General features: G+C 40.4%; 1 protein-coding gene across 3 annotated transcripts in view; it reads left to right on the top strand.

Annotated features, from left to right (window-relative positions):
* Window positions 1-23,625, top strand: part of NPAS3 (neuronal PAS domain protein 3) — an 850,571-nt gene that overhangs the window by 598,670 nt on the left and 228,276 nt on the right. For all 3 annotated transcript variants that reach the window (XM_053928867.2, XM_053928868.2, XM_053928866.2), the window contains exon 4: window positions 16,245-16,334. In XM_053928867.2, the coding sequence (XP_053784842.1) occupies window positions 16,245-16,334 (90 nt within the window). The remainder of the gene's footprint in view (window positions 1-16,244; window positions 16,335-23,625) is intronic.

The following is a 23,625-nucleotide window of genomic DNA, read 5'->3' as shown; positions in this document are numbered from 1 at the left end:
TATAGGCATTTAACTTAAAAATATTGAGTTGATCAGTTGACCCATGGGGAAAAGAAGCGCTGGGTGATATCAACACACAGACACCCCACACACACACACACAGTGGGAGGGAGGTGTTGGCCTCATGCAGAGCCATGGAGCAGAGACACTCTCCAAGGTACCCTGCCCTCTGCTTACAGAGCACAAGGCAGCCTTGAAGGCTCTCACATTCCTCTGAGTACAGGAGCTATTTGAAGGTAAACAGAAAGGGACTCGGGCAAAATTGTCAAGTGGATGAAAGATTTCAGGGTCAAATATTTCCTCTTCGCTTTCCTCGCTCTTCCAGACATGCCCTCCTGTCCCCACACTAATGAATGAGCAGGCAGTGCTGTGTATGTATAGGAAGGAGTTGCTGAGACAGCATGCTGCCGATGAAGCTAGGACCTCAGGAAGTATTGGTTCCCTCCTTCCTTCATCTCTTCCTGCTCACTACCCCAGTTCTTATCTGGACAAACACTGAATTTGAGGAAGCTTAAAGACAGTCTTCTCTCCAGCCCATGCCCACTTTCATCTGCTTCCCATTACTCTTGAAGTGGGAAAAATACAGAATTAGTATAAAACTATTTCAATACTAGTATACTTAATAGAAACTTACTAATAAAATATGTTACTGTTACTGTCTTCCCTGCTTCAATACCTGGAACTTTGTCCATTCTCCCTTCAAACTCTTAAAGATTTTTATATCAGTCAGTTACACGTTAGTCTGAATGAGTATTCAAATGCACCTAATTTTTCTAAGACTGTTAGATACCTAATTCCAATATCTTTGGGGCATACAAGAATTGCTTTTCTGTAGGTTTGCCACAGTATTTTCTACTGCGTGTATACTATTTGGATGAAAAAGGAACAGTTGCCAAGGAATCAACCTATGTAGAACACTGCACATGTGGAATGGGATTTATCCAGTGGATTATGATCTAACAAGGTTTAAACTATACCTAGCAGACTGTCAAGTCCTGCCACAATCCCTCAGTTGGCAAATGTCACGATCAGAAGAGACAACAAAAATCCCCTTGCCCCACCTCTGCTCTGGACATCATCCTGAGCATGGCCTCCTTGCCTTCCACCCCAGGGATCTCAGCTCTGCAGGGGAGCAAGTGGTAGCAATTTGATACCAGAAAAGTTCATCTCCACCAAGTGACTATATAGCATAGCAGGCTGCATTTGAGTTTTTGTTCTACTGCTTACTAGTGGGAGCTCAATTTCCTCATCTCAAACAGGGGTGTGACAGTATATACATTCAAGTTAGGAAGTAAGGATTGAACTGGGTTGTTCAATTTAAAGTCCTTCTCCTAGGGTCCAAAACAGAGACAGCATTAATAAATGCTATCTGTCACTAAAAAGCATGATATATAATATTATACACACACATATCCTGGAATAGTTCTCATTTTTAAATGACTATAGTTATAAAACTGAAATCATTTATATCATGTTTTTATGTTTTTTTTCTTTCTCTTCTTCTTCTTAACATCACTATTGTGCCCAAATGCCCCACCTTACATTTCCCTAAGGTGTCTCTTTCTGAGAACTTTCACAGTTTCTCGAGGTACATGAATAATTTTTTGTCCTTTACAAATAGTCTATCACCAAGTTGTGGGTTTTTTTTTTTAAGTTTTAAAGAGGAGTGTTTGTGACCAGGATAAAATCTTATTTCAACAATGACTATTGAGTTCTTTCCTTGTTTGCTCCATTAAGTTCATATATAACTTATTTAGTTTCACTGCCTTTAGTAGATTATCCCACTTCCTCAAAAGTGTGGGGTTTTTTCTCCTTATGATCAAGTAAAACACACCCTTATTAGCAAATATTCTTTCTAAACCAGCTTCTCAAGTCAAAAACAACCAATGTAGTGCCATTTGTTAAGTACCTACTATGTGATAGCACTTTTATGTGCATTAACTCTAATCATCTCAACAACTCTATTGAGTAGAATAAATAATGTATAGATATAATTCTTTATGTTTTGATATGAGAAAACAGTGGAGTTGCAAATTCAGCATTCTAGCTCAGGTCTCTTTGAGTCCAAAGCTCATATGTTCTTTTTCACAACACCATGCTGCCTCTTGAAGACTTTGAAGTGTTCTCATTTCCAAGCTGGACATGGAACCTGTCTAGCTCTGGCCACATCGGCTCTTTAGTTTCACTGAAAGAATTGAGGCAATAAGGCCATAAGTATCCTATCTTCTCTACCATAGACCCAAATCTTAGATTCCCTTCAACGTGACCAGGGACTCTCTGACAGTCTTGCCTCTGGTGTTGCAGACAACGAGAGGGCGGAACTAGGAGGGGCCCCTCCATAGTGCCTGGTCTTCGAACCATGAGCTATGGCTTCTGGCAGGACAGCCCCTCGCTGAGTGTTTCTCAATAACAGAAGCAAGTCCCAGCCTGGTGGAAGCTACAGAATGTGCTCCTTGGCAATAATTAATCTCAAGGTACCCTGGCCCCAGAAGTAGTCCACCTCAAGGTAAATGAATAATCTTTTTGAAGATTATTAAGAAGATCGAAATGAATAATCTTCCTGATACATCTGTTTTTCCTTCCTCAATCCTCCTCTTTCGGGGGTTCCTATAAAGCTCTCTGACCCTAGAAGTCTCCTTTCCCATACCCCTTAACAAAGCCAGGAATCTGTTCCTATAGCTCAGACATCTCTGCTCCCTTTCCGTGCTTCACCTGGGACTCGGGTGATGCCAGGTTCCTTTTTTTCCTGGAAATACTCCAGGGGGGAGTTGTGAAAGAGTACTTCTCTTTCCACCACTTCAGCTGCTATCACAGGGTCAGCTGACCTGTGCGAAAAGTGGTGGGAAGGGTCCTGGCCTCTCAGCCCGCATCCTCTAACACTCAGGTACTCCTGCCGGCTGTCTCTCCATACCTGCGTGTTTAAGCCTGTACATTCTGTTGTGTAATTCATTCAAACGTCCTAATATGTCACAAGGGGCATTCGTAATATGTTTCCTCTGAAAAGTTGCTGGGTAAGAGCTACGCCCACCATTCTCTGTATGGGTCCCTGCAAGCTGAAAGATTTCAGCCTGAAGAAACAAGCATAAATGGTTTGCCGCAAAACCTGTGGATTTCACTCCATGTAGTAAGCCTTTTGGGACATGGATTTTATTCTGTTTAAAACGAAGGTTTCATGTCATGCCATGTTTTTGAAGATTTTAATTGTAATAATATAGTTCAGTGTATTAAGGGAGCCCAATAAAAGGAAGAATGACTTTTTTCAAATTGGTGAAGGAATGAGTTCTTTTGTTTATTCTGCAGCACTGTGTTACTTACACCTTACTGAGATTTTAGAAAAGAGCTGGGTTCACTGCATTATAAAATATCAATAATAATGTTGGTCCTTCACCATCACATTGTCTTGGTCTCACTAGCTCAAGTGGAATTAAAGATGTTGGTAACTTACGAGACCTGTGCAAACATATACTACGTTAGATCTGCATAGTAGGCCACATCTCTCTGCCAATAGGCCATGTGTGTGTGCTCTTTAGGAAATGGGAGACTATTATTGGCCATACACTTTCCCGAAAGGTGCCTGCCATGGCAGGAAAGGACCAGGAAAGGGATAAAAATCTGGGGCAGAGGAGCAGCAAATGTCTTAAGCAAGTGCCATGACTTATAATGAGAATAGAAGGAACATAAAGAAAATGATAAAGGCTTAATGTTGTGTTTGTAAAACCCTTAATATATTTTTTATTTGCTTTGGGATAAAAGTCTTCCATTAAGGCTCAGAGGCCAATTTGAGTCTTTAGGGGCTCAATCCTTAAGGGGAACTTTCTTTCCAGCCTGTGAAGCATTTAAGTAGAAATTAAAGTAGGTCATCCTATTACTAAGGAGAAGACCCCAAGCAAGATAATAAAACAAATCTTGCTTGTTGGAAAAGGTCAAGGCTAGAATGAACAAATCTCATTGGAGGCAAAAAGAATCTATCCTCAATACTCAACCACACAAAATTCACACTAGCCTGCACAGATTTGGAGCCCTCCTTGGTCTTCAGATTTTGTCAGTAACCATTACACATCTGGGAGTCAGATGTATAAACATACTCTGTAGCTGTCTTACAGCCCAGGGTAGTTTCCGCATACAAATGTATTCAGAACAGGACCGCTGGAAACATTGGCTGGGAAGGGCACTACACACGTACCACACCGTCTCTGCAAACGTCAGCCGCTCTTTCACTAAATGGGTGAGTGCAGAATGCAAACCAAAAGGCAAAAGGAAGAGGAAAAAGAGAAAGAATAAAACAGGGCCAGAATGAGAACCTACAAGTGGGATCAAAGCTGTTGATACCAAACATATGCACTGTTTTCAAGGTGATCTCAGGTGACACTATACTTCCTCACTTGTTTTAGGCTACCGACATTCATGGGGAAGTTGGTGTTTACTTAGACTCTGAGTTATGACTAAGGAAGAGTTATAATGAGGATTCATCTTTCTTAAATTATTAAGTACTTCTTCATTAAAAATATTAATTCTGCAAGTTTACATCATAGTGTGGGTGGTAGATACAGATAGGAAATGTCTTCATTGTGAAGTTGGACACCTCACAGTCTTGGGATTCTAGACACCTGTGAAAAATACCATTCTAGTACCATAAATAAGCACTAGTTCACATGATTAGCCCTTAAAAGAAGCCAGGCACATGGCCCACTGGAAAATCAGACTTGGAACTTAATCACTGTGCGTGTCCTTTCATACCACTGTTGTTGGCCCTATGGATGCCTTTGACATAGAAGGTTGAGAAAGACTAAGTGGGAGGTGACAGTTGTGGCTGAAGGCATTACAGGGCTGTGTGGCTGAGGCCACTATACATCCTGTAGACTAAATAGAATTTTAATAAGTCAGTAGTCATCGAGGGGGGACTGTTATTTATCAAATACGTTGAGTGGTGGAATATTTTCCATTTTCAAGTTACTTTTGTTCTAACATATCTTCAACTATTTAAGTCACAGAGCAGGTAAATGGATCGTGCACACTAGACTTAGCCTGAGGCCACTGGTTCCAGGTTTCCAGTGACTGAATTATCAGTGTGGCCAACTGCAACTTTCTTTTAGAATTACCGTGGATTGGCACATCAGTGCATCTGAATAGATCATGCACAAACTAGATTATTTCTACAGGGAACCCCCGGAGGAGGTATAATGTTAGCCTATTATACAGCTGCAGTAAACCGCACGACCCTAAGTTACTGAACACATTTTATCTGGTGATTCCTCAGGTGTGGTGGGTGATCCAGCCTGTAAAGCTAAAGCAGGTGTGTGGCATTCTGAGGCAACCTGTGCTGAATAACCCAAGACAAAATGCAGAGTGAGTTAGACCTGCCGAGCAGGCTAACACCGTGTGCTGCTCAGCAAAGAGCAGACTCTCAAGGTCTGCTGTTCTTTGGCGGGAATCTGGATGTCAGTTCCCAGCCTCTGACTTCACTAAAGCGTCCAGGAAAGGGAACGATCCCTGCAACGATAGTGCAGTACTCCAGGGCCAGAGGGAAAGGAAAGATTTTGTCTGGGGAAAAACTTTTGACAGTTCCTTCTGCCCTGGGAACTTTACATGTGGCATTGTTAGCTCCATGAAGTGATCTCTCCCTGCTTGGTAAGTATAAAAGCTTCTGTAAACTTCTTTAGAAAATGTGAACCTACAACCAAGTATCCAGGTATCTCAAAATTTATACAACAGATCTGTTCCTAAAAAATTGACCATTTTGTGACAGTTGTGTGTTCAATCTAATTTGCCCTTTGATGTCTATGATGCATTATTCTAGTGAAAAATTTGACCTCAAGATAAAACAACTACATCATTAGAATTCTTTAAACAAATTTGAGGAAATTTAAACATTTTTAAATTTGAGGAAAAAATAACCAGTGATGTTATTTTTGTGATGATTTTGTGATGATAAACCAGTGATGATTTAGTCAAATAGCTGAAACAGAAAATAGTTGAGTGTATCATTTTTGCCACCTCATACAGTGGGTCAGCATGGAGATGGTAAGCCTGGCAATTTCCTCAATTTAGATACATTCTCTGCCTCCTTTAAATCACTTTATCTGATTTTACATTCAAGGTAGTCACTTTAGACTTTATCTTTGCATTTCTGTCATACTTCTCCATAGATGACTTTAGTTCCATGATTCCTATTAAATCTCATTAAGAGTTTGGTTAAAGCATCTTTTGATCCAGGAAATTCTAATAAAATAGCCAGGTGCTCTTCAGTAATGGCAGTGAATTCTCTGCCAGTCAGGGTAGTCACTGAAGTAGATCAGAAGGAGGAAGGAAACTCCAATCTCATTTTTCATATTAAAAAAAAATTCACTTCACTAAGTCAATAAAAAATACCAGAATTCAATTTTCTTCTTTACTAATGTCTTTATCCCACAAAATTACCCACACCTCATACCCAGCCCAGTCATTTCATTCTGTTCCCGAGTTGGACCACAGCAGAAGCCAGGACATACAGCCAAGTACAACTGCTTTTATTGCATAAATTTAGACTATCATTTAATGTACACCTAGAAAATTTGATCCAAGCAAATTTCATATGCTGAAGTGCTCTACTTCGAAGGATACCATCTAGAGATTATGTGAAGAAGATTTCTTATGACATGAGCTGTTGTGCAAGTATGTTATCAAACAATAAAAATCCACATCTCTTTGGCTTCATGTGTGTCAAACAGGCCTGTGAGGATGAAAGCAGAAGCATTTCCTTAGCGTCCTTTGTACGATGAGAGCTTGGTGGATAAGCAATGTATGCTGGTCCTTCTCACCAACACTCAGTGGCCAACTGTAAAATGAGAGTAAAAGGTCAGCCAAGCATCAGAGAGCCGTAGCAAGTGGTAAACCAAGTGGTTTATCCCAAGATCACTCAGGACCAGTTTCCCAATTCCATCAGAATAATTGATTGTTACACACATGTGTGGCTGTGCTCTGTATGGAGCTAAGGCAATGAATCAATGTAGTCTCTAAGCATTTGAAATGCACAGAAAACCAATATAAAAATGTTGATATTGTAAATGTAGACCCAGAAGAGGTACAATTACTTGAAAAAAATTTTTAAACAATTCTCAGGATTGTTGATCTCTGGAAGTAAATCCCACTCTCTATTATCAGTCCATCCTAGTATAGCTTTACATAAAAAGTAATTATTAATTACCTAATTGATGTATAAAATAAAGAGCAAAGAATCTATTTATAATGATATTCTGAAATTATCAGTGAAGGTGTTCATGGCCCACTCATTTTCCCCAACCAGAATTACTCAAGGACCAAAATGTTGTAGTCAGCTTGGGCTACCATTAACAAAATACCATTTACTGGGTGGCTTAAACAACAGAAATGTATTTGTTCATAATTCTGGAGCCTGGGAGTCCAAGATCAAGGTGTCAGCATGGCAGGGTCCCGGCGGGGCTCTGTTCCTGGCTCGCTGACAGACGCCATCCTGCTGTGCGTTCTCATGGCCTTTCTGGGGGCATGCTCTCCCTTTCTCGTCGTATAAGGCCACCACTCCTATCAGATTAGGACTCCACCCATCTGACCTCATTTAACCTTCACTACTTCCCAAAACCTTGGTCCCCAAATACAGTCACATTAGAGGTTAGGGCTTCAGCACATGAATTTTGGGCCACTGTATTTGTGACAGTCCTTTCAGCATAAATGTTTTCAATACCCTTTCTCTAGAGATACCAATAATTGTCTCCTGAAATGAAACTCATATGAATGTACCAGATTAATATCTGAGGTCTCTAAATGGCCTTTTAATATGCTAAATTCATTACGAGATCCTTTAATCATCATTACTACCCCGACACGAATTCCTTACCTAAAGGTATGCATGTGCAAAGCTTTTATTATTTTCTCTTAAAGAGGTTATTTTTAAAGTTACCACCTGCCCAGTAAACAATCAAGTTCAAGTCATAATCAGCCACAGCAGAAACAGGAATATAGTTCTACCTTGCACCCTCAAGAATCTACTGTCAAATAAACATGACTGTAAATGTCTGTGAAGCCAATCTGATTTTCACATTGACTTCTATATAAAACAGTGTCTATAATATCAGAGGGGGAAAGACAGAACCCTAGTCTAAATGAAGAGCTTTGGTACACGAAGTGGGCTTGGTGTGCTGGCCAGCCGTGGCCTGCGAGAGGGCGTGCTCCAGTCTGGTCCTCACAGTTGCCTGTTGGGAGGTGGGGTTCTCCTAGCAACTTTGTCGTAACTGTGGGCCTTCTCGGCTTCCAGGCTATGGCACCTTCCTCCAAGACATGAGAATTTCCTTAAGGTCTTGCTATCTCTTGACTGTACATTTTTACCAATTGCAAAAAGATAAATGTGAGGTGAAGGATGTGACAATTAATAGGATGGGGGAATCCTTTCACAATGAATACATACACATTTACATATATGCATATACATATATGCACATCCATGTGCACATATACATATACCTGTACACATACACATATACATATACATGCATACACTATACATATACATGTACATACAGCGCACCATCACAATGTACACTTTAAATGTCTTTGTCAATTATGCATCAATGAAACTTAAAAAAATATACAAATTTCATCTATGTATGACATTCCAACCCAAAGACATAATATTTGAGGTGCAAAGCTCCATGATATCAGATAGTGGTCCCCATGATGTATTGAGGGGATCCTAAGCTGAAAACTGCCTTGGCCCTGTGGGTTTTTGTTTTGTGAAGTTAATTTCTAACTTCACTCATTTTCTTAGTCTCAGATCCCACAGAAGAATTTTCTTTAAGAAAGCAGCTTGTGAGTTGGGTCGTCTTTCAGCTTGTGAAACCTCAGCTGGCAGAGGCGTGGTGCACAGTAAGAACTCAGCAGGTGTTTTCTGAGTGCATCACACCTAAACAGTAGGAGCACGAATCGCTTATGTGGGAGGAAATGCTTGAGGAAGCGCAGACTTCGAGTAGCTAGGATGGGCTGCAAAACAACGGAAGGGTAGTCCCAGAAGCAGGCAGAAAGGAGGACCCTTCTTTCTTCGATCTGCCACACACTGATGTGTGACACTGGCCAATGCACTTAATTCCTCTGGCCTCAGTTTCCTTATCTGTAAAGTAGGATTTAATATATCTATCTCACATTTGGTCTGAGTAATTTGCCTAATAAATGTTAGTTTCCTTCTCCCTCCTCTGTGATGAACATTTGAGTGAACTGAGTATTGCTTAAGACATCCTATAAATAATATGATGGCATATGTGTGTCATAATCTATGATATATAATAGCACATTTGATCTATATCGTACGTACTGCATATGGTGCAATATGACCATCCCTATCTTCCAGTATTCTGTGATCTACAGGATGTCTAAGAAACAATTATTATCTATTCTTCTCTGTGATGTTTTGTATAATGCAGACAACTTGAAAGACACCTGGGACCCTGGTGTCTTTGCATGTGACCAAGCTCCATGTGTAGCCACAGCAAAGCAGTGACATTTTTAAGCCTTCCAGGACCAATACAATGTACTGTCTGTGTGACTTTTGCTGGCCTGGGAATTCCTTCTTTAACTTGAAAGAGAACCCTGAATTCAAAGGGAAAGATTCACAATGAGGAATTAGCTCCTGGGTTCTAAAGAGCTTGTGTTTTAGTAAATTATACCACATGAACCAAAAGCAGATATTTTAATGTTCCAGTGCATATTTGTGCCTTAGAATAACTAGTGTGAATCCTTTCCCTGAGGCAATGGGAGCTTGTGAGCAGTAGCACATGGTCACTTGTGCCTCAGGTGGGGTCCCAGTCCCCCAGGACAAGCCACAGATCCTGTGGGGCCCTGCATTCGACCTCTAGTGGCTCAGAGACACAGACCCGTGCCACATCCCGCTTTATACCACCGCCTGGTGTCCATTTGGTTAGATGTTCAAACCAAGAAATCTACATCCCTCAAGGCTGGATGTAAGGCTTGAACTAGCAGCCCAGAGAAACAAAGGTCAGCACTTTGATACACAGCTCCCACAAAATGGAATTTTAATGAGCAGGAACAAAACCTGATCTCCTTGCTCAGAAAGCAGATGTCTTCAGTCTTTTCATGTTTTAGCATTTTGCTAACCCAACATCTCCCCTTTTATTCTGGCACCTCTTCTCTAAGAGCTGACGAGAGGCTGTCTCTATCCCTCTGCACTGTTTTCTCACCTAAGAGGTTTGGATTTATATGTTTTAGGACACTCTTAGCACAGGTAATTTGAGGCATCAAAGTGTGTTGTTCTGGAATTCTCTTTTAGTGGGAAAATAGTCAATTTTTGCCTGGACTAATTTGGTGTTGGGGTTGGGAAACATGTGGCTTTTGGTCATAAGACTTGTGCTGTCCTTTGTGTTGATGACTCACTGAGGTGGGCTGAGGGGGCAGGTAGAAGAAGAGGCACAGAACACAGAAGGTTCTGGGAGAGTCCTGAGAGCTGAACAAGAGCCGGAACCATTGATGTATGCTTTTATCTACTCTGAGAAAATATAGTCAACTTAGATTCCTGATTCTAAAAATAAGGTTTTGTTTCTGCACAATGCCTGATTGTTAAAATTCAGATTACAAAGACAAAATTTGGGAAACTTCTCTTCCCCATAAGCAGATACATGTGGGCACTTCTGGGCACGGTCCCAGGCTCTCCTTGAAGTAGCTGGGCGTCCCCATGTGTGCGTGAGCACTATGGCATCACCTCCTGAGTGCAGTCAGAGGGCAGAATGGCATTTTAATGAGCTCTATCAAAGTGTGATTGTATCCAGAGGCCAACAAATTTAAGAAACATTTTTTGCTTTCTAACTGTTTTATCTGCTGCCAAAACACAGTAGAAAGATAGGTATTGGAGCCCTGTCCTCCATCTCCAGGCCCAGCTTCTTTTGTGCTTGGCTCTCCTTTCATGATGATGGAGGTGTGGCTCAAGAGCCGCGTCATTTATTGCTGGTGCTTACCCATTGCTCAGGTAGCAGAAGCGGTTTTCTCATACAGCCTCTCCTTACTAGCAGCAAATCCACGTTAGCAGTTATAAAACACTCGCATCTAATGGCAGCAGGCATTGTGCTCAAATTCACGTTCTGCTCTTGTCCTAACAGAATTATGTCCCAACTGTGAAAAGCCCTGGGCTTGGGGGAAAGTTGAGTGTCTCAGAGACTGTCCTCTATCATTGTATTTTCTCCATCATCTCAGACTGAATTAGAAGAACATCACAGATGCACAGTGCATTGGACATGGAGCACATGCATGCATTTAAATCACGTATATCTTACTTTTTTACTGATGTAATTGTGAAATATGTTCTTTTCGCATTCATAATTAGGGGGTGGAACAGATGGTGAAGGCTTAGTTTAAAATAATCTGTCATTAAAATAACCTAGCCTACTGGTAATTCTTCACTCTAACTGGAGTTAGGTCATAGGAAAAGAGTTTGGGGTGATTTTTTTTCTCTTCTGCTTTGGAAATAGAGAAAGAACCACTAATTTCAGAGTAGTGCTATACATGTGAGGTGTGTCTATAAGGGCACCACGGTAAGATTTCACTCTGGCATTTGGCTGCAGCAGAATATATAGGGAAAAGAAGAAAGCAGACACAAAGTACTTTGACAAATACAAACCCATTTAGCACAATGCATTAAACATTAGTATACTTTCAATTACGAAGCTATAGTTAGTTTCATACCCTGCAAGGAAATAAAATCATCATTTGACAAATACTGTTAGAAGCACTCAGCTTTAGGGGTTAAAGAAACTCTGCCTTACTCTTTATATGTTGCACTTATGTCAGGGGATACAAATTATAATTACAGGCATTATCATTCAGAGATGTTGTGGCTCCTGACTTTTGTTACCAAGCCGCACTCCTGCACGTGTACCTCATGGGCTTACTGAGATGTGACAAAGGAAATCTCTCAGCCCTATTGTGACGGCTTAGAACTGGTGTTAGTAAGTAAGAAGACAACTGTCGTGATAAATCAGCTACTTGCATGCCTTTAAAATGTCTGTTTTACTGTTTTCTCTAAGATTTTGTTCCCCATCTGCTTTGAGGAAAGCAGATAGATTCCAGCGTGGCTTTATAATAAATCTTCTCAAGGAGGGACTAGCATTAACATTTGTGTAGGTTCTTTTTCATCTTAATCCAACCTTAGTTAATAATCAGAAAATTCTACATACTGAGTAAGAAGATGTAATTAACCCTTTGACCCTAGAATCTTAATTGGCGCCTGTTGAAAATAGTGGGCAGTTAAAAAAAAAATTAAAAACTAGCCTGCAGTGATTGAAACAGCTCAGTATAGAGTAGCTTTCTCGATTCGAATTTTTAAAAAATGCACAGAACTTTCAGATCAATCACATTTGGTTCCCAAGACGGACTGAATGTTTCTTTCCTCCTTCCATCTTTTAAAATTCAGATACCCACATCAAACCAATACTGATGCTACTCTTAAAACTTTTCTGAGTAGCCAAATACAGCTAAGTCCAGGCAGGGATCACCCTGAGTCAGAAAGCAATGGCTATGTACAGAGCGACCTTGCCAGTCCACTCCGCACCTGGTTTTATGTCCCGTTCTTTATTTGCAAGGTAGTGTAACTTGAGTTGCAGACATTCAGTTCCACTCTGGGTATAATTGGCTGAAATGACAGATAAGCATAAAGTGAAAATGTAGCCACCCAGTTTTGTTTATCTCTGATAACAACTAATCTGACTACTTGTTTTTCCCCACCAAATTAGCTGTTATTTTTAATTGAATTGACTGGTTGCTTTGTGTCATGTAGACAGAGACTCATTTTAATCTCACCAGGAAATTGGAACATGTGTTGAAGCCTCTGTTTCTGCCAAGGAACACTGGCCCGTCCTTAGATCGCCGCTGCTTAATAGCATCAGATGTGTAGCCTCCAGATATCCATCTCCCCTGCGATGGTGTCCAGACCTCCTCTAGCGTTTTAGTACATACGTGAGATATGAACCTCATGTTAAGAATTCATAATACCTTTAGTTGAGAAAGTAAAGAATGTATGTTGATGGCAAAGGAGTAGCACTCAGTGTCCTGCAGGACTGTGAAAGAATCCAGTGTAGCGCTAATCTTCCAAATGTCAGAAGATATTCCAGACTATGTTAGACATCTGTGGCATCAGAATCTGCAAATAATCTAATAGCTCCAGAAACAGACCTCTTGGAGAAAATAATTGCCATCCCTCTTAGTAATTCTAGCATGTGTGACATAAGGAAAAGAGCACTGGGTGTGGAGGTAGAAAGGAACTCACTAAGCCTTGGTTGAGCAGTTGTCAGGTGCTGGCTAAAGTTGAATAAGACATTGCCCCGCTGTTCAGAAATCAGCCTCCTTAGGGTTGAATAAAGCAACCAGGGCCATACAATGTCATAAATACTTAAATAATACTAATGAATAAAGGACACAGGGACAAAATCAAGGGGGAGGGTAGAGGTGGGAGAGGGAGGTGGGATTGGCTGGGGTAGGGTGGAGGGATGGGGAGAAAATGCAGACAATTGTAACTGAATAACAATTAAAAAATTAATTAATTAAAAAAAATAAAAATAAATTTAAAAAAAAATACTAATGGAATGGATTTAATCCTGGCTCTGCCACTAGTTAGCTGTATGATCTTGTCCAGCCACTTAACGTCTCTGTGTCTCAGCTCTCTCATCTGTGACAGGAGGACTTAGAATACAGATTAAGTCTGCTCTCAATCAGCCTTTCCATCATCACTTGTCCCATAGATGTTCTCTTGTGAGCGCTCTCTGTGTGACCTTCTAATCTGACTGTGGTATTTTAAGATTTGAGAAGATGGCTTGCACAGCTCTCGGTGACTGGAGGCCAGGCCGTGGCTATCAGGGTGAATGAAAAACCTAACCAGGCCCTTGTCTCCATGGGGAGGGTCAAAAGGGGAAGAGTCACAACCCTCTGAGTCATCCTCAGGAGACACCTAATTTGAGGTGAGGACATGTTGAATGAGATCCTTTCCAAACTTCTACAAAAGCCACTTCTCTCCCCTTCACACTGGTTTAAATGAAGTGCCACTGTGCCATACTCTAAGCCTAAAAGATCGGATCTCACCTGGGGTTGGGGGGGAGGGCTGGTAGTTTTGTCAAAGCCAGGGAGCCCAGCTGTCCTCTTTGGCAGTCTTTTGCTCCCTGTCCCAGTGCTGGTTCCAGGAGGGACATTATAGGGCAGACCTGGCCAGGTGACCTCTTGCAGGAGTGACTTACGAACGCTCTTGTCATCCCATTGCCCCTCTACTACTAATGAGAGGATTCTCATTTGAACAAATCATTCAAAAACAAATGATTAATTTTAAGAAGTAATAGGCTGCCTGTTAATGTAAATATTTAAACTTCAGAAGTGCTAAACAATTTATTTTTTCATTAATATACACACGCCAATTAGAGAGCCTTCATTTTTAGTGGATGACAACATAGTTATTGCGCCTGTCAGTTTTCTGATCCCAACTCTACCACGTACTAGGGACAGGCATGTTGCCTAACTTTGCTAAGCCTCGATTTCCTAGTATGCAAAATGTAGACAATAATATAATTACCTCAAATGGTACTTGTGAGAATTAAAAGAGACAATACATGTAAACTGCTGAGCACATATTACTTAATGAATATAAAGCTATTATTATTGTACTGTCTTAGCCAATGCTTGTTTATCATGTAATTTGCTTTTACGTGGAACAATATAAAGTGACTTTTGAATTGTTTTTAGGACCCACTAAATTAGAGAAGGAGGTTGGGTGATATCCACAGTTTCCGACCAGTAGGGCTATAAAAAAAAAAGATCAGGAAGCATGGAATTTGAATTTCATATGTACATATAAATATACACACACTCACGTATTGCAGTATGTATAGACACATATATACATAAATACATATATAGCTCTCCCCCTAAGAGTTCAGTACTTTACGAGACTGAAATTATTGCTGAGATTTGAGGCAATACATTTTTCTAATTAAATTTTACATGCTTCCACATTTTAATATTTAAGAATTATGTCATTAACTTAGTGTTGCCACTTTCTTGTTCCCACTGTGGGTTTCCTATACCTCCACATCCACAGCCTCTGTGCATACCACTCATCTTGAAAACGACTTCTCCCATACAAGCAGTATTTGTACAATCTGCCTGGTTAAAAAGAAACGAATAAACAAAGCAAAAAGCACGAGGGCGATGGAACGTACGAGGCGCACTTGGATTACAGGAGTTGGAAACAACTGTGTTCTCAGTGTGCGTGGCGCGTTGCAGTTGGAGTTTGTGATGATTTATACCATTTATCACACTGAAAATGCAACCCTCCATTTCAAAAGCGAACTAAGGTTTCAAGAGTTATAGGTGATGTGTAACATCCTTCTTTATTTTCTTTTCCTTCTTTTGTTTCCACTTCAGGAGTCCTAATAGAAAGTAGAACTACCACAGTAAAACTTTAATGCAGAGTTTTGCAAAAAAGGATCACAGTTTGTATGGTCTCAGCCTATATAAACATTCACCCACAACGTACTGACTTTTCCTATTTGTTCTAACACTTTAGGCCAGGGGTGTCAAACTCATTTTCACCGAGGGGCACATCAGCCTTGTTGTTGCCTTCCAAGGGGCGAATGTAATTTCAACTCCTTAACAGTTAAGGAGTAGTTAGTTACATTTATACAGTCCTAAAATTATTTGGGCCCTTTGAAGGCAACCGTGAGGCTGATGTGGCCCCTGGTGAAAATGAGTTTGACACCCCTGTTTTAGGCACTCGGAGGGGGGAGGGCATAATCCTTTATTAATTAACATATTACTGATGTCCGTAGTAGCTCAAGGGGTGATTTTACTTGCTCTTCCTGTGGGAGCATTTTTTTTCTCTCATTTCATTACAATTTCCATTCCTGTTCAGCTATTAAGTGGAGAGTCTTACTGATTTAATCTCAGTGACTACTGAGTCCCCCAAAATAAAGGCAACATCTCATAAAGTCAGCATGACCTGATTTTACACATGAGTGTAATGTGTCTTGATCAGAATGACAGGGACATAAGGAAGTTGTTGAAATAAAGGAAAACTCGTAATCTTAATCCAGACCTTTAATTTACTCGTGCAATGCTAAAATTTCTCAGGATTTTTGTTAAACGCATAGGAAAAAATGCTCTTTAATATGGTATGCGTTGTTTTGTATCAGATTCCTTTCTAACTAAATCTCCATCATATATGTTTATTAATATATTTATTTTTTTTCCTGCAGTCCCTGGATGGCTTTGTATTTGCACTAAATCAAGAAGGAAAATTTTTGTACATTTCTGAAACAGTCTCCATCTACCTAGGCCTCTCACAAGTAAGTAAAGCTATTTAGATTCTTCATGGCGATTATAAAGGTTCCTTGGGTCTCATGCTTTTCCTCCCTTAGTGGATATTCTGTTTAGCATGAATTACCTAAGTTATTCTTTGATGGTCCTACCTGCCTGTTCTCACAATGTCAAATGGGAAAATGGTATGTCAGTTTGGAATGTTCGGAATAAACTTGTGCTCAAAAACTTTAGTCCCCTTCTTCACCCCCTCCCTGCACCCAAGGATCATTATTAATTTATTGAGAACAAATGGAAGTTTCTTCCCTCGGTTGTTTTGAACTTTAAAACCTCTGTGCCCGGTAGGAGAGGGACACCCAGGTAGCGCTTCCCTTGTGTCCTATTACTGGATGTTTATGGAGAACCTGCATTATCCTGGGAGCTGACACAATGACAGGGAGTCTATTTGGAGTCAAGAAATGCTGAAAGAGACCATTAAAATGTGTTTCAGGGAGGATTCCAACAAGGAAATATTTCACTGCCTTTGCAGATGCTTCCGAATGCTGAAAGACAATTTCATAAACTTAGATCGCCTTTTATTACTTGCCATTTAATTACTCACATGTGTCTGTTAGAGGTTAAAAGGAAAGAAAATGAGGGCAGATGGGGCAAGATGGGGACAAAGGCCTAGATGTTAGTTTTCGATATTCCCCTGGAACACAAAATTTTTACTTCCGTTGGATTCCAAGACACAGCCTGTGTCTAAAGAATGCCAAAATACCCTGAAGAAAAGTTTGCAATCCAACTAATTATCCAGATGTTTTCTCCATAAAAATGCTGAACATCTGGATATTTGCGCCCATGCAGGCGATTGGCTGAGTTTGACCCTTTTCATCTGGCGGTTTGGCAGAAGGGAAGTGCAGCCTGGGTGGGAGGGCTTTTGTGTGTGTGATGATCTGCCAAGTTGGATAATCTACTTCTCATTCAGTTGCCCCTTGGAGCTAAAGATGGAGATAAGATTTGTCTCCTCTTAAGCAGGATCCACCCCGGACTCATTGCTTCTGAAAGCTGGCACCGCTGTAAGGAGGCCTCCAGTGTGGCTGGAACCTTCTGGGTGTTAGTGAGTTTGCTTGGTAATAGCTAAATCAAGGAAGACATTGGGAAATAATAAAGAGAGAGTTTTGGCATTTGAGGAAGGTTGGGGAAGGAGGGAAAACACTGCCAAATTTGATTATTTACTGTCGAGAATTCAAGCAAGGGTCCATTAACTCTTCCTTGAAGAGCATGCAAGCTATTTGCTATGGTGTGTAGATAGTAATTCTATTTTATATGGGCTTCAGCAAACCAAATGATGGAAACTGAGCTATTGTTAACTCAATATTGGTATTCTTGCATCTCGTTGAAAGCTCTGGGTTTGTAATTGCCTTTAATAGAATTTGAGCCTTGTCTTAATCTGTTTGGGACCTAGAATTGGGAATCTCCAATTTTGAAATTGGTGTGCCTCCACGAGAATGCCATCTAAAACCAGAAACAACGCTGTTTGTTGTTCTGCAACGCACATATTCATCTGCTTTATGCAGACTGTCCAACAAAGTTTAATCAGCCAGTGAGGAAGAAGGATGAATAATTAGTTTAAGCAGGTAAATGCTAATTAGGGAACTCCTGAAAGCATCCATTATATACTAGCTCAAAATACATTTTATAGCCCTGGTTAGTGGTGTAATCCAAATTCTGTCAAGGCAAGTGCATTTTCTGTAATTGAGATGTGTATGTTTGCTTTGCATAACAGATGGCTCTGTATGCTTAGACTGATAGCTAGGAAAATAATAATTGCATTATTCTGGCCAAAAGAATATTAGCTCTTGGGTTTTGGCCATTTCAGTCAGTCCTCCTGCCAGCACAGCATATGCACATATATGGATTGAATTTTCAAGGAAATTGATGCATCTGGAATAGTGTGGCCATCTGAAATATCATCTGTTCAAGAAGAATTTGGCTTTAACCCCTGCTGGTTGCTCCTCAAAAGCAGTTGATTTCATTGCTTCTCCACTGTAACATAAAGTCATTCTTGTCATAAAATCTGAGTCAGATCATCGAGGTTTCTGCAGAATAGAGTGGGTGCATAGACATGGTCCAGTAGCTGGTGACTCCTGGGCAGCCACTCCCTGCTTCGTATGTGATGGGTTTAAAAGTGCATATCTCTAGTCTGCATCTGGACTTCCTCAGGGCACACGCTAGCCTGGTATGCCGAAGCCCTCTGCGTGGGTATGTTCAGTGTTGCCAGAAACAGCCAATGTGCCAGTAGAGGCTCTGAGGAATGAGACAGGTCGTCCTTTGGAGGCTTTATGCAGCTGAAACGATGAAGGATACTCACCAGAAAGTGACTTTTGCATATACCAATGTATGTATTTAGAGTTCAGAACTAAAGTTTAATAATATTTCTGAGTCAACATGAAAACAGTCTGGTAAGTGTGTGGTATGCTTTTAAATGGCCAAAGAATGAGGGGGGAAAGGCTATGCCAAAACTTTGGAAGGCATTTCCAACCCAGTTATCATTCTAAGTCCTAATTGGGTAATTAATGTTCCTGAGACATAACCTTTCCCAGGTTTCCTCAGTGCCCTCTGCAGTTGTGGGAATGCAGCGTGCTTGTGGTGACATACAGAGTAAAACACACTCGGAGTAATTGAGTAAATACTTATTCTTTTATGCACGCACCCTTAATTAAATGCGAGCCAACTGCTGTACTTCTGTCCTACAACTTCGCTTCAGTGGTTATTCCATCAAATTCTAGACAGTGACGAGGAATCTATAAAGTTATAGTTCCTCCTTTCCTTTTTAAATAGTTTCATGAAATAAAGACAACATGGAGCTGTAGCATCAAAGACTTACGGAGTGAAATACTGAGGAATGTTGTGAGCGTGGGAGTGTGTTAGAGCGTCGTTCTGTCTGCGTGTGTAACTCTCAAGGTATTCCTTTCCTTCCTCAGTTTTATTTTCCTTCAACATGTAAATAAATATGGTGGCTTTAAAATGGCTTATGTTCAAGAAAGAATTAATATTCTTTTTTGGCTCATAAGAAAACTGATTAGAGAAAGTTCTACTGAGCTCTGTGGTGTAGCATGAATGTAGAGACAGCCAGAGCGGATGTTTCTTCTACACTCCACTGAGTGTAGCAACTCCTGATGTTCGGGGTGGCTGTGTGTGTGCCAATACCGCTCTTTAAAGTGTTTTCATATTGTTATGACGATGGGAATGGAGGATCTGTGATGATGTCTGGACCTCTTCAGCAGCCCTATTGACTTTGCCAAAGGTACATATTTAACCTAACATCCAAGATGTTTCAGGTTGGAGAAATATATACTGTTGACTTGCTTCCCTTAGTGAAAATGATTTCCGGTGACTCACTATGAGGCCTTATCTTAAAGGAAGACCCCTAAATATCGATGCCAATTTTGGTTTACATGGAGATTAAGTGATTTCTTATACCTGGTCAGGACCTTCAGAGCTGTTAAGCACAGCTCTGCTCTCTAGCTGTGATGGAAGAGGCAGGAGCAAAAATGAGGGGAGAAAACAGAGTAGATTTCCTAACACTGAAAATGTAGCAATGATATGTACACAGCTTTTATGAAATCTCTTTCAACCTATAAGAGGCTTAATCACCAAGAATCCAAAAGAGACTTTAAATGATGAATAAAAAGCATTTCTAGTTCGATATAGGATTTAAAGCAGCTTAGAGAAATATTTATTTGTTGGCCTATACCCTCCACTTTTGACAAAGGAAATAGCTTACATAAACATATACAATAAAAAATAATGGCAAAATAGAACTAGGGTATAAGGAAAAAAGATGTAGGTACGTAATCTTTTACCTCAGAATGGGAAAACACAAAAGAGGCTAACAAGAAGGGATATAAATGGTCTGATAAAGCTTCACATTAAGCTATGAGTGTCCTGTTAGCCAAAGCAGAAAGGAAAATATAGCCAACCATCAAAATAAGGAAGCATCACTTCTTAAGGAAAGAGAAGTTTTCTGAGCCAGAAAGAGAAAAAAAATCTCAAATGCAATTTTGGAAAGGAATAATACGTGGATTATATGTATTGATTTGCTTCTAGTGGAGTCCACATTTAAAGCAAAGCTGTAATGACCCGTATAACAAACACATACATATTGCAAATCTCATAGGCAGGCAGAAGACTCCCTCCCCGCTCAGCTGTTGGTGTGCCAAAGATTATTTTGAGAGTTATGTTCTGGCATCTAGGACTTAAAATAGCATTGATAGTTTGATGGTTTGTGTGCTTCTAAATCTGCTTTCACTATTCCACACACAAATCCTGCATTTTCTTTTAAATACTGATGAGAAAGTTAACATTATAGTTGCCATAGGCAGAGGACATGGGTGTTAATTAACCAGAGGATAAAAAAAAGACCCATAGTTTCTGAAAACATTTTTTCTTGAAAGTAAAGTGAGAGGTGATGATTCTGATGTACACCTAGGCCAGAAGAATGTTTTCAAGTTAACAGGGAGTCCTCTTTAAAAACATGTGGAGAAAAGAGAACCCTCGTGCACTGGTGTTGGGAATGCAGACTGGTGCAGCCACTGTGGAAAGCAGGCTGGAGTTTCCTCAGAAAATTAAAAATGGAACCATCTTATGACCCAGCAATGTTACTTTTGGGAACATATCAGAAGAAACCCAAAACACCAATTTGAAAGAATACATGCATCCCTACGTTCATTGCACTGTTATTTACAATACCTAAGATTTGGAAGCAGCCCAAGTGCCCATCAGTAGATGAGTGGATAAAAAAATCTGTGGTACATTTACATGATGGAATACTACTTGGCTGTAAAAAAAGAATAAAATTTTACTCTTTGCAACAGCATGGATCGACCTAGAGAACATTATGCTACTTGAAATAAGCCAGTCGAGAAAGCCAAGTACCATATGATTTCACTCATATGTGGAATCTAATGAACAAAATAAACTAACAATCAAAATAGAAACAGACTCATGGACAGAGAACAGACTGACAGCTGTCAGAGGGGAGGGGGACTGTGGGAATAAGGCCAGTGTAAAACAGAAAATCAAATGGGATCTAGATCAAACTGGGAAATCTGTGGATTTCCCCCATTGCAGTATCATTAGGAATACCCTGCAGCCAGTTAAACCCTGTCTTGAAATGCGCTGATTGCCCCCACTGCCTGCAGGGCTCATCTCGCCTGTGAGTCACTTCCCTTCTTCTCATTAAGTCCGCATCATTGCAGAAGATACTTCCTTGCTATTGTGAGCCAGCCAAAAGGTAGCTGCAGCGGAGGGTACAAATTGGCTTGTTTCAAGGCAGCTTGCTGAAAGGGAAAGGGGCAGGGTGGCTACAGATATAGAGCTAATAGAGGTGAAGGTGAAAGGGGTAAATGGTTGTTTTAAATTTGGTCTTTTTTTTAAGCCATGAAGATATATTTACCATAAACTCCTTTCCCATCATGTTGTTCATCTCCATATTTTACGTTTCTCTGCATTTGTTATATAGAATGGCAAATAAAATTACAGCTACAGCACACAAGTACAAGGTCAAATAAATGACAGAGCTCAGTCTATTTGTGAAGCTATTCTGAAAGGGAACCATGGTGCCAAATGTGGTTTATTTGAATAATAAAGAAGAATTAGATTCCCCTGATAACTTGGCTGAGGGCCAATAAATCAGTGGAGGTTAAAGATGCTTTGCAACTGCCATGTCTTTCTTTTGCTTTTCCAAAGTGCAAACCTCAACTCTTCCTCTCGGTGTTTTTCAATGCAAATTAAGTTGAGGTTAGTATGTGGTCAATTCTTTTGCTTCCATGATTATAAAACATATGTATATTTCTTTGGTGGGTTAAAAGAAAAAGCAGGCATTCGCTTTCCTTACAAGTTATTACTCTTGTTTGGCATCAACACATCCTAAATAACTGGAATATAAAGACAAAAAGAAACAGATGATTTTCACACAGCACAGGATTTAAATAATGGAGCCCAGGGTCAGCCTTCTCTCCGGTTGGTATTCCAAATGCATGAGACACCAGGGTAACTAGACTCCTTCAGTAAACAAGTACACGTAGCCCTCCAAATATTGCTCTGTAGTCCCCCCTTTTTAAAGTCTTTTGAGTAGGCATACCTTAATTTTTTGAAAAAAGAAAATGTATAATTTTCTGCTTATGTGTTTTTTTCCTCTCTGGCAAGTCTGCATTTTTTCTCCTGTACTAATCGTAAAAAGTTCATCACTTCTGGGCGTAACAAAGAAAAATGCCCTTTTGAATGTGGGAGCTCTGAGGGTTTAGAGACTATTGAGAAAATATAAGTATCAAAATAATTCAGAAACAGTACAAGGCACAGTGGCACATTATCAATTTACAACATTTAAATTGATAAATGCTTGGTGGTGAAGGCCTACAAGGGCACTTTGAAAAGCAAATAGCGACCTGGTGAAGAAATTGATTTTCCCCCCCGAAAATGACTGCATGATGCATCATTTGACTGCATGCTGTCCGAGTGCTTGACAGAGATAATCTCAGCAATCCCACGGGTGACCTTATCGTTCTCACCAGGGCAACTTTGTCTACGTTCTGACTTTGTGCATGTCAAGGTTCCTCCCAGCAGGATCCTTGGGGGAGAAAGTTCCTCTGTTCGATCCAGATATTGAACTGTCTGCTCTTTCTCCCTTTCCCTTCCACCCCACCCTTCCAAATAGGCAAACACGCCTCTTTATTTCATCCATAATTATGAATGAGCCAGGCAGAAGAACACCGCAGCTCCGTGCTCTGGGTCTTTGTTGAAGCCCTTATTACCTTTTAGTTCACATAGTTCCAGATGATAACCTGTATTAGCAGGGATCCTTTTATCAGGAGGAGTAGAATAATTCTAGAATGTTCTCCTAGAGTGCTTTCCCATCTTCAGCAAAATGGAAAAAGCTAATCAGTTCCTTTCTCCCTTGTACTTGAAAGGGTTTTTTTTTCCCCTCCCCTGCAATCTTCACACAGAAAGCTTCTGAAACTGCTTTAATCCATGTGCTTTAGTTTCTGAGACTATTGTTCCTTCACCATCCAGTTATTCTAGATGTTTCTCATATAACTTTAAAATTACGTAATACTGACGTAAGGCCCATATAGCAAATCACCCTCTGCTGTGGGGCTTTGCATCCCAGGGGCAGCCTCTGTCACAGCCTCTGATGTAATAAGCCTCTGTGAGGCTTCATCAGGACCACTGTGTTTAGAAAACATTTTTCCTGCCAGGGAGGAATAATTGACCATTTCTTTATGCTTAATTTTTTTCTGTTGTTATATATGGATGCGTGTGTGCCTGTCTATTTAT

Source organism: Desmodus rotundus, chromosome 7 (genome assembly GCF_022682495.2).
Source record: "Desmodus rotundus isolate HL8 chromosome 7, HLdesRot8A.1, whole genome shotgun sequence".
Taxonomy (NCBI): domain Eukaryota; kingdom Metazoa; phylum Chordata; class Mammalia; order Chiroptera; family Phyllostomidae; genus Desmodus; species Desmodus rotundus.
This window is presented reverse-complemented; position numbering and strand designations above follow the sequence as displayed.